At 39.6% G+C, this 13236-nt stretch overlaps 1 protein-coding gene across 1 annotated transcript in view; it reads right to left on the bottom strand.

Annotated features, from left to right (window-relative positions):
• The window catches only part of LOC308703248 (E3 ubiquitin-protein ligase TRIM39-like), a gene marked incomplete at its 3' end in the record, with an annotated part of 40638 nt that extends 34350 nt beyond the window's left edge, over positions 1-6288 (bottom strand). Inside the window, exons 1-3 of the mRNA XM_081386568.1 lie at positions 6230-6288; positions 4761-5317; positions 4448-4507 (exon numbers count right to left, since the gene is read on the bottom strand). Of these exons, the coding sequence (XP_081242694.1) occupies positions 4448-4507; positions 4761-5315 (615 nt within the window). The 5' untranslated portion in view covers positions 5316-5317; positions 6230-6288. The remainder of the gene's footprint in view (positions 1-4447; positions 4508-4760; positions 5318-6229) is intronic.
• Between the last annotated feature and the right edge of the window lie 6948 nt (positions 6289-13236).

Below are 13236 nucleotides of genomic sequence, written 5' to 3' on the forward strand. Positions count from 1 at the left end.
GCGGTCATGTGTGTTGAGAGAACGAGACCCCATTTCGCGGTGTGGTTTGCACGCCACTGTTTGTAACTTTGTAAAAAAAAAAGTGAACTTTACCCTTACAAAGATGCACGACTTTGAGCCGATTCTGTCCGAGCAGGTACGTTGTCTACCATCAGACACCCAGTTTGTCCAAATTAATGGCTTACATTTACATAATGAGCCTACAATAGCAGAAATAAGCCTTTTTAATGAAAATAAAGATCCATGTTTAAGAAAATATTTAAGAGATTGTTGTTTAATTTAGTTTTATTTATATGTTCTCATATCCATATATTTTGTTCTAATGTCACAAGTAATAATCTCAAGGTTTACTGCTTTACACAATTCTTTTGTAGAGTGGATTTGATGAAGTGTACTAAAATAAACATCGGCTGAATCCGAAATCGCCCCCTAAACCCTCAATCACTATTCCCTAGATTAGTCAACTAATACATTTCACTTGGAGTAAATGAAAATGAGTGAGTGAATTCTGACAGCCGTTGAGCGTAAATCGGTTGTACACATTATTGCGGTGTATAATGTGGGATTGAATTGGTGTACTCGATAATGTTTGGTTTCAGATACAACTACAAATGGCTGTCCCCTCAAATAGGGCCCTTCTTAATAGTGCCCTATTTGAGGGTATAGGGGGCGATTTCGGATTTAGCCATCGTTAGGTGTGTATCTTACTTCTTCTCACCGCTGTGTCCTGAGTCGCACCCTGTCGTTTCAAAGAATATTTCAATGGCGAGTGCATCAAGAACAAACGCCTCGTCTGTTTGGGGAGGCTTACGCTGCGGTGACAGGCGAAACTATAAACAAGGCTTCAGAGTTCTCTCATTAAAACCACTAATAAACAGACAAAAGTGACAGAACACTGACACTGTTTTAATGTTAAAGTGTAAGTTGCAGGTTAACCACAACAGCCAATTAATGTGTAAATTAAAGTGCTCTATATGTATATATTTAATTATTTCTGTCTTAAAATGCGTTAAAATAACATTTATTGGGGTTTCTTCAAAGGTAGCGTGTTTTTTCAGTTACTGGGTGATGACGTCACAAGAGGAACTCGCAACCCATACTCTGCTAGATTCCTACTGTATTATGGCTATTTGGAGAACGACTGAGGAAGTGGGAAACCATCAAATTCTTTATGGACCACAGCCCTACAATTTTTAACCGGTCAGGCGTGAGAGAGGGGAGCCATGGCACTCAAAGAGTTATTAATGCTTGGTGTGAGGAGAATGAGTGGAGGGTTGGCCAGGTGTCCTGGTGAGTAACGTTAGCTACGTTAGAGCTCGTCTTGCCTGGTGCAAACTTAACCCGGATAATATAACGGAACAAGCAAGTCTTTTCAAAATATTGCCGTCATGTAGAATAGCAAGGAGGGATAACGACTGAAGACATTATTTACTTACAGTAAGTCAGTCCAAATCAGAGCTGTAGAGATGCACACACTGCACAGGCATCAATCGCTAGTCTCATCGACGCCTCAAACGTCATGTAATACCCTTCCTCAATCCACGCGTTATCAATTTCTCACGATTTAATTAGCGATGTTTATTGTCAGAAAAGAAAAAGAGAGATCGATGTCCCCATCACTGTGTTTGTGTGGGCTATGCCAGTTGAATCAGCAGTGGAGAGTATGTGCTGCCGTGAGGTGAACGCGTTTAGGAGTTTAGTGGAACAGCTCGACCTGCGACCGGCTGATCTGACGTGCCTGAACCCGTTTGTTTTGCGAATAGCTTATTATCATTTCAGGCAGGATCACGGTCCCCTTGAAGTCAGCACACTCGAGTATGTTTACAATGGAGTTATTTTATCCATAATTTTTTTTATCAAATAAAACATACAACCAACTTTTCTGTAGTTATGTAAGGCATCTATAGCTGCTAGAGTACGGTAACTCTACTAGTGAGTTCCTCTTATGACGTCACACCCCATCTAGTGGAAGGGAGCGGGAGCGGTTAAATCCACTGTTAAAAGTGCCAACTTTTCGTATTATATCAGCATTTTTGGTATAAAAAACAATGGTGGGCGGTTCTTATCTTTATGTTTAATAAACACATTGCATTACTTCGTAAAAAATTTAACCTGCAACTTACACTTTAAAGGATAATTGGTATTCAACGAACACCACTAACCACTTGGTGAGTTGCACAGTTTTGAAAACGAACGTTAAGGGTTGTTTTAAGGACATGTTTGTGCATGCCCATAGACAGCCACTCTGAAGCGGTCAAAGGCGAGTCTAAACGAGTCAAAAAGTCGAGACAGGACCCATCTTCAAAATGTATGTGTCCACCACTCTAGTTCATCCAAAACAAACAAAGAGACTCAAAGTGCTAAATTCCCGGAATTATCCTTTAAATGACCACCAGTATTATCAAATGATGCAAACCAATTTTATTAAAACATTTTTTTTTTTTTTTTTTTTTTTTTGGTGAAATTTTCAGTAACGTGTGATTATGTAATTCATTGACTGTGAGGAGACTAGAAGACTAGATTTTTTTCCGTTTTGAATTTTCAACAGATTAGGTACTGTATATGAATACGACTGAATAGGTGCATATTTAAAAAAAAAAAAAAAAAAAAAAAAAAAAAAAAGATATATATATATATATATATATATATATTATTTGCAAACAGTAACAAAAATTAGGGATGGCCCGATACCGATACTGGCATCGGGGATCGGGCCGATACTGTCCTCATATACTCGTACTCATAAAAATTCGCCAATACCACGCACCGATACCACGTACATTTTGCGAGCACATCCCTTTAAACAGACATCAGTGGAAAGTTTGTTCAGTCTGAGAGCGAGCGAGCGAGCGCACTTCTGTTGAATTCTCTTGATTGCTGATCGTTCACTCAGCACATATTATTTGGATGAAAACTAAATCGTATATGTAAGTAAAGTAAAACATGAACTGTTACCTGATTTAAGTATAACGAGTGGTTCCCTACATTATTACAGGACGTGTGCAGGTCAAGAAGTTTCATGAACGCAAACATCCAAAGCGCCCGCCCCGCAAACCAGGGTCTCAGCGCGCGAATACTGAATTAAATTGTCTTTCACGTCTTGTGCTTGTACGGACAAATTCACACAAAATTATGTAATAACGCCCGTCTTGGCGAGTATAGTATAGTAAACAAAGTCGGTTATATCTCAAATGAACGTAGCCATGTTCAAATGTGGTCCGTGTGTTCGGTCTTAAAGGGGCAGCAGTTTGATAAACCTGCTTCTGTGTTTTAATGTTAATCAAACAAAGGACAAAGAAATACTCACTGCTCTTGACTAAATAGGCTACCCTTTTCAACTTTACAAAAATATCCATCTATATATAATTTATACAGTAATGAATATGCTTTTTTTCACATTTGATTACTTAATCAAATTTCTATACCGGTTAGATCTACCTGAAAAACTCTAAAAACACTGCTTATTTCATTTGTAGCCTTTCTTTGTTCTATTGTATTTATTTGTCCTATTTGTAATTTGATTGTTTGTTCTTATTTTGTTACTGACTGCTTACTTGTTTTAAATTCACATTAATTAGGCTGGTAGTTAGTATCAAAATTGGATTAAATAATTGATATTTCACTGGTTTTGACAAACATTTGTACCGCTGACCCAATCCTCAGCACTGAGCCCTGCTGAAGCAGCTCTAAATATGTGATGTGCTATTAAATGAAAGATAAAATATGATAGAGCAGAATGAAGAGTGACAGTAAGAGAAGCTCATACAATGCATTTTAGCAGTTTTAATTAAGCATGAAAATAACTGAAAGAAATATATATTTGCTGAACAAATTAAGCCAACTAATATGATTTATATTCTTTTGGTTTATCTACTAATACTTTTAAATTACAAATGCAGTGAAAATTCAGGGATCGGTTACGGTATCGGTATCGGCGAGTACCAAAAATGAAAGTATCGGTATCGGACTCGTTCTGCAAAAATTGGTATCGGGACATCCCTAACAAAAATCGTTATTCTTTTACTGCTCTTTTTTATCTTTTTGTTTTCCCCTAATTTAAATATTTAATTTATTTATTTTAACCTCCAACCGGACTGCTGAGACCATCACATTGTTCAAGAAGCAGCTGAAGACACACTTAACCGCAAGTACCAAACCACTCACTCTAAAACCAATGCACTTACACACACTCTCGCACACTCACGGTGTATTGTTTAGGCAAGATGATCAATGTTGCTAACAACAGGACACCCAGACCAATAATCATCCAGTTGGAAATGTGGACGGTTCGAGACGAAGTAAGGAAACAATCATTGGAGGCGCGAGTCTGCAAAAAGAGGAAGATTCAGTTCAAGCAACACTTCTCTAAGAAAGATCGCAAATCTCGTGATAAGTTGTGGCTCAAATTGCAAGAAGCCAAATGATTAAAATAATTTTTTTCACTTACTTTTCTCAGCTGCACTGAGCTTTTGATCTCTTGAATCTTCTTCATTCTGTCCTGGATCATCTACATACAGAGAAAAACACAGACACATTTATTACTGAATTTAGCGTTCAATCTTCTGACAAAACAATTCTTATTTGAAAAATAATTGTTAGACCCCATGAATTAAATGGCTTTTATACATATGGCTTTTAGTCCATGTCTGTCAGCTTTAAAGGTAACATCTTGCATTCTCAAAAATTGACTAAATGATCTTTTACCTGATTTAGGATGCATTTCATGGGGTGTTTAAAGTGTTTTGTCTGTATCTCTTTACCTTCTTCTCTCGACTCTCCTCCTCTATAGGAACAGTGTTGTGAGTCCTGTGTTCTCCTTCAGTGCAGGACAGACAAACACACGTCTGGTCATCTCTGCAGAACAGCTCCAGAGGTCTCTCGTGTTTCTGGCATATATAATCCTCCAGATTTTCCACAGCGTTGATCAGTGTGTGTTTCTTTAGACGTGGGACACTGAGATGAGGCTCCAGATGAGAGTCACAGTAAGAGCTTTCACACATCAGGCAGGTCTTCACTGCTTTCTGCTTTCTTCCATCACAGAAGTCACAGAACACCTCAGATTCTCCTAGATTGAGCTTCTCCTTAAAGTGTTGCACAACTTCTCTGAGTGTTGTATTAATCTTGAGCTCAGGTCTTCTGCTGAATTTTTCTTTACAGAGTGGACAGAAGCAGGTATGTGAGTTCGTCCAGCACTTGATCAGGCAGGTTCTGCAGAAGTTGTGTCCACATGGAGTGGTGACTGGATCAGTGAACACTTCCAGACAGATGGAGCACTGGAGCTCCTCATTTAGTGATGGGCCACTGGAGGATGCCATGGCTGACAAAACAATGACAATATATGGAATTTCTGAAGAGAGGAATTAGGATAATACTAAGGTAAATACATATTTTAAGTATTTCTCCACTGACGGCCCTTCAAATGTAGCTGTATATTCTGACAAAATATTTATTTTCCAAGTGGCATGTAAATCACAAATATTTCATTGTATCCGTCTGCTGCTTTTGACATCCACGGCTCACAGACTCTTATTCAGTTCTTTAACAACTAACTAACTGTTGGTTATGCACACATGTATGACACCACTTCAGCAGCTAAACTCCTATTCAGTCTTGTAAACTAGTCTAACTTGTGGAGTAACTTGTGCATTCAAGCTGACATTCAAGTAAGTTCATGGTCATCATGCTCATGTTTATCTCATACAAACACATATAAAGGTAACAAAATAAGATACTTTTTATGTTTGGAGTTAAAATAATACAGTGATCCTATTCATAAAAGTTAAAATAGTAACCACCTTTTATATTTAAGTCAAAGTAATTGATTGTTGTCTCTGTCCTGTAGAAGAAAAACAGAATTCTGAACAAAATTCTAAATATAAGTGTCCATGAGAAACAGGTCTCACAACATTAGGCTATCATAACACAAGTTTCTTTACATGAAAGACAACACACAAAAAAAGCTATTTTTATTTTCCATGCAAATATCCCAGAGAATCTGCCACAAAATAAAATGTATTTAATTGAATGTAGTTTAATTAAATGATTTTAATTGTAGTATTTTTGGACTGTGTTCATTCTGTCTGAAGTTCAAGTACTTTCTGATTCTGAAGTCTAATAGTTGTATGACATGACAGAAGACATCACACTTTACAGCCAAGTGAATGATATAATCTGGTACTATTTTATTTTTTAAAACTGCTGAACAAGCTCTTACATTTCCATCACTTACCTGAGTGAATATCAGTTGTGATCACTAGTTTCAGTGTGTGTAAATAAAGAGGTGTTCGTTTGAAGAAGCTTCCAGTTCATCTGGTTAATTTAGTTTCACCTTCACTGAATTCTTTCACTCACCTGCAATGATGTTATACAGTAGCTCCGCCCTTCATGAATATTGAATAGCCCCTAATTCACATCACAGCTGAGTGTTTTCTAGAATGCATGTGTTGTTTTGTTTAGTTCCTCCTTTTATTACAGAAGTGGCAAATATCGAGTTATCACAGATTCTAATTATTGGACAAAAAAAACTTCCTCACGTAATAACCTAGAATACTGTCTAACACTTGATGGCTGCTCTGTTAAGTCTTCGTCGTCGGTTAGGAACCTGGGTGTGCTCTTTGATACCAATCTTTCATTTGAAAGTCACGTGTCTAGTATCTGTAAAACCGCATTTTTCAATCTTAACCCTCTGGGGACCAAGGTGTTTTTGGGGCCCTTGAGATGTTCTGACATGCCTTGACATTTGTGCTTTTTTCAGTTATTTATAAACATGTTAATGACAAAGGTGTAAATTCACTATATATAGCACAAACAGGGCTACCATAATATGCGAGCAACTTGTATGTAGATGTTTGTATTTTTAAGAGAATAATGTTTATGCGTGGTTATTGGAAAAAATAAAAATGAAAGTTGCTGAATTAAGACCACAAAACACATATTAAATATGTGTCCACAAGACTTTTGACCAATGGATGTGGTCCCTTTGAGTTCTAGCTTCAAAATTATATGAAAATAGTCTTGCTTTATCGTTCACAAAAAAAAAATACATTGATTTAAATGGTGTAAAACAGGTTTTGCTTGGAAAGCCAATATGCGAGGGGGAGGAGTAGTTCACACCCACTCTGCATAATGACTCTGCCTAATGAGCCATCCTTTCAGGTGTGACACTGACTGAGCCACAATGCAAGGACAAAGGATGTATTTAGAAGAAGACTTATATTGACCATTTAAGATTTTGCTTACATCTCTCTTGTAAATATGTTTTGCTATTTTATTAAAAATGTTACAATTACAACAATAATTACAATTTCAACAATATTTCAAGTGTACTCTTTCTTTGTAAAAAAGAAAAAGAAAAAAGATTATAGGCCTACATTTTATCATATGTATTCATTAGTTTGAATATAGCCGCATTGGAACATCTAACATCTTAGTCTATGACTTTATTTTTGACAAATATATATATATATATATATATATATATATATATATATATATATATATATATATATATATATATAAAACGTTAGATATGAGCAGAAATTGCTAAACAAAAGCTTATTTTATGTGGCAGTATATTTTACAGTAGCCTAAAAACTGTACCCAAATCTAGTCAACAAGTGACTGACTGTAGCGTTGTTTTTATGAAATATTAGGGCATATAAATGCTAATTTGCAGTTTAATACGTTGCTTATACAAATACATTTTATTTCAACATATTCCAGTCGATTTTTACTCATCTCAGTAGGCTATAGCAAAGCAGTTTATTCTTTCACACACAGACGCGCGATTTATATTTAGGCTAAACAGTCTTTACAAATATGTACCCTTCATTCATCTCACAGAAAGGCGAGTCATATTATAGAAATGCGATTCATCTTTTTGCGGTTTGCATAGGCCTACACTAACGTTATTCCATAACGTTATTCCACACGTGAGAAAAGAAAACAGCCTACCTCACTCCTCAGCGGGATCTGCTCCTCATATCAGGATATATTGTTCCTCATATCAGCACTGTTCTGAGGAGTCTTTTCTCCATAAGGTAGGCTATATTATGCCTCACTCGATCGCGACGCGCTTTGTTTACAGCTGATGTGGGCGTTTCACAGATCTTCAATAGTTCTCAGAATTTGCGTTTGAATAGCACGCGCTCTCCGGGGAGTGGTCACATTACTGTGAATTAGCTCGTAATGAGCTCGACTGGAGTCGCTCTCTTTTTATACAGATTACAGAAGATGAGAATATTTGTTTTTTATATAAGTTACTTCATTTAACAGATGCGATCTCAAGCTTTATGCCCGTGGGTCTGTTTGCCTGTTTGACTGAATTTTCGCGGAGTTATAGATCATTTTCGAACGCGTTTCAAATGGGAGTTTACTGACAGTGAGAAGGCAGAAATCGCATCATGTTAATTTTTCTTTATTTGTCAAAAAGCAAAACACTTTATTTTTATTGTGAGTATACAGAAAAAAAATAGAAACTGAACAGGATCGTTTGATGTATTACACGAAAATGAAAGATCAAAATTAACAGAGCATTTAGTGTTTATTTTCATTGCTAAAAAAAAAAAACGAGCAAAACGCGCGGGCGCGTTTTTGGTCCCCAGAGGGTTAAAAATATATCTAAATTACGTCATATGCTCTCATTGACAAATGCAGAACAATTAGTTCATGCGTTCATGGCATCAAGGCTTGATTATTGTAATGCTCTACTGGGTGGTTGCCCTGCACGCTTAATAAACAAACTACAGCTAGTTCAAAACGCAGCAGCTCGAGTTCTTACCAGAACCAGGAAGTATGACCACATTAGCCCTGTTCTGTCAACACTGCATTGGCTCCCTATTAAACATCGCATAAATTTTTAAATATTGCTGATTACCTACAAAGCACTAAATGGTTTAGCTCCGCAGTACTTGAGCGAGGTCTTAACGCATTATAGTCCTTCACGTCTATTGAGATCTCAAAATTTCGGCCAGTTGATAATACCTAGAATATCAAAATCGACTGCTGGCGGTAGATCCTTTTCCTATTTAGCACCAAAACTTTGGAACAGTCTTCCTACCATTGTCTGGGAAGCAGACACACTCTGTCAGTTCAAAGCTAGATTAAAGACACATCTGCATTCAAGGGCCATGCCCACCCTAACAAGTTACTGTGCCCCCCCACCGAACGCGAGCGATTTTCAAAATACAAATGCCTGAAATGCACGCATGGTGGTTGAACGCAGTAAAGTTAGTTTTAGGTTTGATATTCGCCGGTCATTTGTTTTCCCTTGCCACCGTTCTATAGGGTCGGCAGTCTTACAAAGATATCAATAGCAGAATTAGTATTAAAATCATGTAACCATTGTATATCGACAGGAAATATTCATTCAAAATCACCAATGTGCTTTATAGCTGCATATTTATACAAAGAATGCTTTGACGTGCTACCACAGCGCATGATGCCTAAGGGAACTTAGCCTAGAAATCTAGACGCACCCTAGCGGCCAGTTACGTCTAGCAACTCTCCGTTGGCTTTCGAGCTGGAAAAAACAAACTCTAGTCAGGCCAATCATATTGTGTATAGAATCGGTGGGCGGGCTTAACATAATGACGGCAGAGTTGCGACGGTTCCGTGTGAATTCCCTGTTACTTGAAAACAAAGAAGAGCTGCTGCTGCTGGCGAACAGCGGTCTTTACAATCGGCTTTGGCCGCGACTCTGGAGGACTTGGAGTTAAGCTTTTCTTGGAGAAAAGAGCAAAGAACGGCACTGAAGTCATTCTTTCTCTGACTACGTCACCTTCTTCGCTGCTCTGGTTGGTTGTAGTGCTATCCTATTGCGTGCAGAGGAAATTTGAAAGACAACCGTTTATCCCGCCCCTCGGATTGAGCCCTGCCAATGGTGTGTTCCCAGACCCAACATCTTGATGTGGGTCTAGCTTGCCAGGCTGGGAACGTCTGCCAATTCTACCAACTGCGTTAAACGTAGCCTATAGTTTGTATTATTTAAAATTACTTTTACCATATAAAAACAGACACCCTAATACCTCCTTTTGTCAGGGTGCGGTGCAGGCAGAAGAAGATGAGGAGTCAAAAATGAAAAACGTTTACTTATAATAATATAACTTAAACTGGTACAGAACGGGTAGAAGGTGCACACACACCAAATACAACTAGAACGGACAAAGACTGAAGTGAAGGAACTTAGATGAACACTGATTTACAGAACACAGGTGATGTAGATGATGGTGATGATGAACTAAACCCAGGTGATACATATAAACTGATAATGATGATGACATGTGACATGAAGACAGGCAGACAAGTCCAATGAAAACAAACTAAACAGAACACAACTGAGACACCTTTCATGTATTTACAGTAAACAATTATTTTTATAAAAAAATACTGTAATTCACCAAAAGGGTTTTTGGTGATTGAACCTGTTGTTCTTACTGCTTGTAATGAGCAGAGCTTTACCATCATTCAGGAGGATGTCCAGAGGGTCTTGTTCAGGACGAAGGTTAGGAAGGCCCCTGGACCGGACTATATTCCTCCGCGCGTCCTTAAACTGTGCTCCAGGCAACTCGCTCCTGTTCTGACAGATCTTTTCAACATGTCACTTGGGAGGTGCACTGAAAAAAAAAAAAAAAAAAAAAAAAAAACTTGGGAGGTGCACTGTTCCAGTTAGCTTTAAAAGATTGCCCAAGAAGGCACAGTGGCCCTCACATCTGTCCCGATGAAAACCTTTGAGCAGTTGGTGTTGGACTTTATTAGAGATCAAATCCCTGTGTCTGTGGACCCACTACAATTTGCATACAGGAAGAACAGAAGTGTTGAGGACGCCATTTCCTTTGCTTTGAACTCTGTCTATAAGCATCTTGATGTACATAAATCATATGCTAGAATGCTATTCATAGACTACAGTTTAGCTTTTAATTCAATGGTCCCAACAAAGCTCATCCATAAACTGAAATGTCTTGGACTTGACGATGCCATTTGTAAATGGATTTTTAATTTTTTGACTTTTTCCCCTCATTGAACTGCCACCTTAACGTGGTGGAGGGGTTTGAGTACCCGAATGACCGTAGGAGCTATGTTGTCCGGGGCTATATGCCCCTGGTAGGGTCTCCCAAGGCAAACAGGTCCTAGGCGACGGGTCAGACTAAGAGTGGTTCAAAAAACCCTTTATGAGTTACACTAAATCGAGGACCGTGACGTCGCCCGGTATGGCGCAGTCAGGGCCCCACCCTAGAGCCAGGCCCGGGGTTGGGGCTCGTATGCGAGCGCCTGGTGGCCGGGCCTCCCCCCACGGGGTCCGGCCGGGCTCAGCCCGAAGGAGCGATGTGGGGCCGCCTTCCCGTGGGCTCACTACCTACAGGAGGGACCATAATGGGCCGGTACTGAGAGGATCGGGCGGCAGTCGAAGGTAGAGGCCGTGAGAACACGATCCCTAGAAACGTCACCTCGCTGGCGGGGAAGGAGCCTAAGATTGTGCTTGAGGTTGAGAGGTTCCGACTAGAGATAGTCGGGATCACCTCTACGCACGGCTTGGGCTCTGGAACCACACTCCTTGAGAGAGGATGGACTCTTCACCACTCTGGAGATGCCCATGGTGGGAGGCGGCGGGCTGGTGTGGGTTTGCTTATAGCCCCCCAGCTCAGCCGCCATGTGTTGGAGTTTACCCCGGTGAACGAGAGGGTCGTTTCCCTGCGCCTACGGGTCGGGGATAGGTCTCTCACTGTCGTGTGTGCCTACGGGCCAAGCGTCAGTGCAGAGTACCCGGCCTTCTTGTGGTCTCTGGGAGGGGTGCTGGAAAGTGCTCCGACTGGGGACTCCGTCGTTCTACTGGGGGACTTTAATGCCCACGTGGGCAACGACAGTGACACCTGGAGGGGCGTGATTGGGAGGAACAGAACAGTTTACCCCGGTGAACCTGATCTAATTAACAGAAAAGAGGTAAGACAGATGACAGATGCCTCTCCGCTAGCCTTTCCCTCTTCTCAGCGCTTCTCATCCGACAACAACGCAGTTTCTGCTGTTATTGGGGAAAAGGGTGGGGGCCTTCCCCCACCACTGGGGCCCAGGACCCAACAGGCCTGATGCCATCTGCCTTGCTTTCATACTCCCAAAAGGGAGTCAGACTCTTCGTCAATCCAGGAAAACTGCAACTTTACCATCACGGAACGGACAACGATCAACTCTTGGCCTTCTCGGTACTTCAGGAGGCCGCACCGTCCAGCGTGCACTCAGTAGGCCAGGACAGCAGGCTTCGACTCACCACAGCCATGTGCTCGAAGCCACCATGCAAACTCCGACCCACAACAGCGTCGGAACCACACGATGGCAACTTGCACCATGACTTTTGACCCTCACGGACCCATCAACGGACTAATTTTTCAACCACTTCCAGAATTGTCCACGATTGCAACTGACCATGCAAGTATTTAATGAGGTGTTTTGAAAATGATCAGCTGATGGTTCTTTTCATACTAAAATAGATCTTGCTCCATAGTTCTATTTCCCACTTCCGGTTCCACATCACTCACCCCCTTTACCTATGCATGTATGGATGAATCTATCTATGTTTGTGTGTTTGTTTAGTTTAGTCATGTTTGTGATTTAGTTATTAAAACTTGTGCACAATTATGCATTTGTTTTCTGATTCTCTGTTTGCATACAAAGTCCCTTTTACGATTTTGATCCTGTTACATGCTTTAAGTGCTGTACACGCTATAATAAAAGGAATAAAATAATAAAAGGCTAATATAAAAGGAATAATTATTTTTCAGTGACCATGAAAGATACACTTTTCTTAGAATAAATGAATAATCAAAGAGTTCTTTGGAACTGATAAATTGATTGTAATAAATAATTTAGCTTATCTAAAAGTAATCTAATTAACCGACCCAAATATTAATAATTAATCATAATTGGTAATTATGGATTATTTTTAATATTTCCCCTTTGAGCTATTATTATTACATAGGCTTCGAGAGTTTACTCAAAATACTAAGATTCTTTTGAACTTTTACTATTGTGTAATTGAGAGTGTCTTAACCAGTTGTATTACTGTGTGGTTTGGTAATCTCACTCTGAAAGAGAAGGCGGCTTTGAACAAAGTGTTTCGCTCAGCCAGCAGGACCATTGGCTGCACTTTAGCGTTTCTGGAGGCCACATATAAAGCTAGACTCTTGAACCGAGCTTTACAACTTGCTAATGATGGTTCAGGCCATCCTGCAGGGGCCTTTTTTGAAA

This window comes from Scardinius erythrophthalmus, assembly GCF_964197995.2.
Source record: "Scardinius erythrophthalmus genome assembly, chromosome: 15".
NCBI classification, from domain to species: domain Eukaryota; kingdom Metazoa; phylum Chordata; class Actinopteri; order Cypriniformes; family Leuciscidae; genus Scardinius; species Scardinius erythrophthalmus.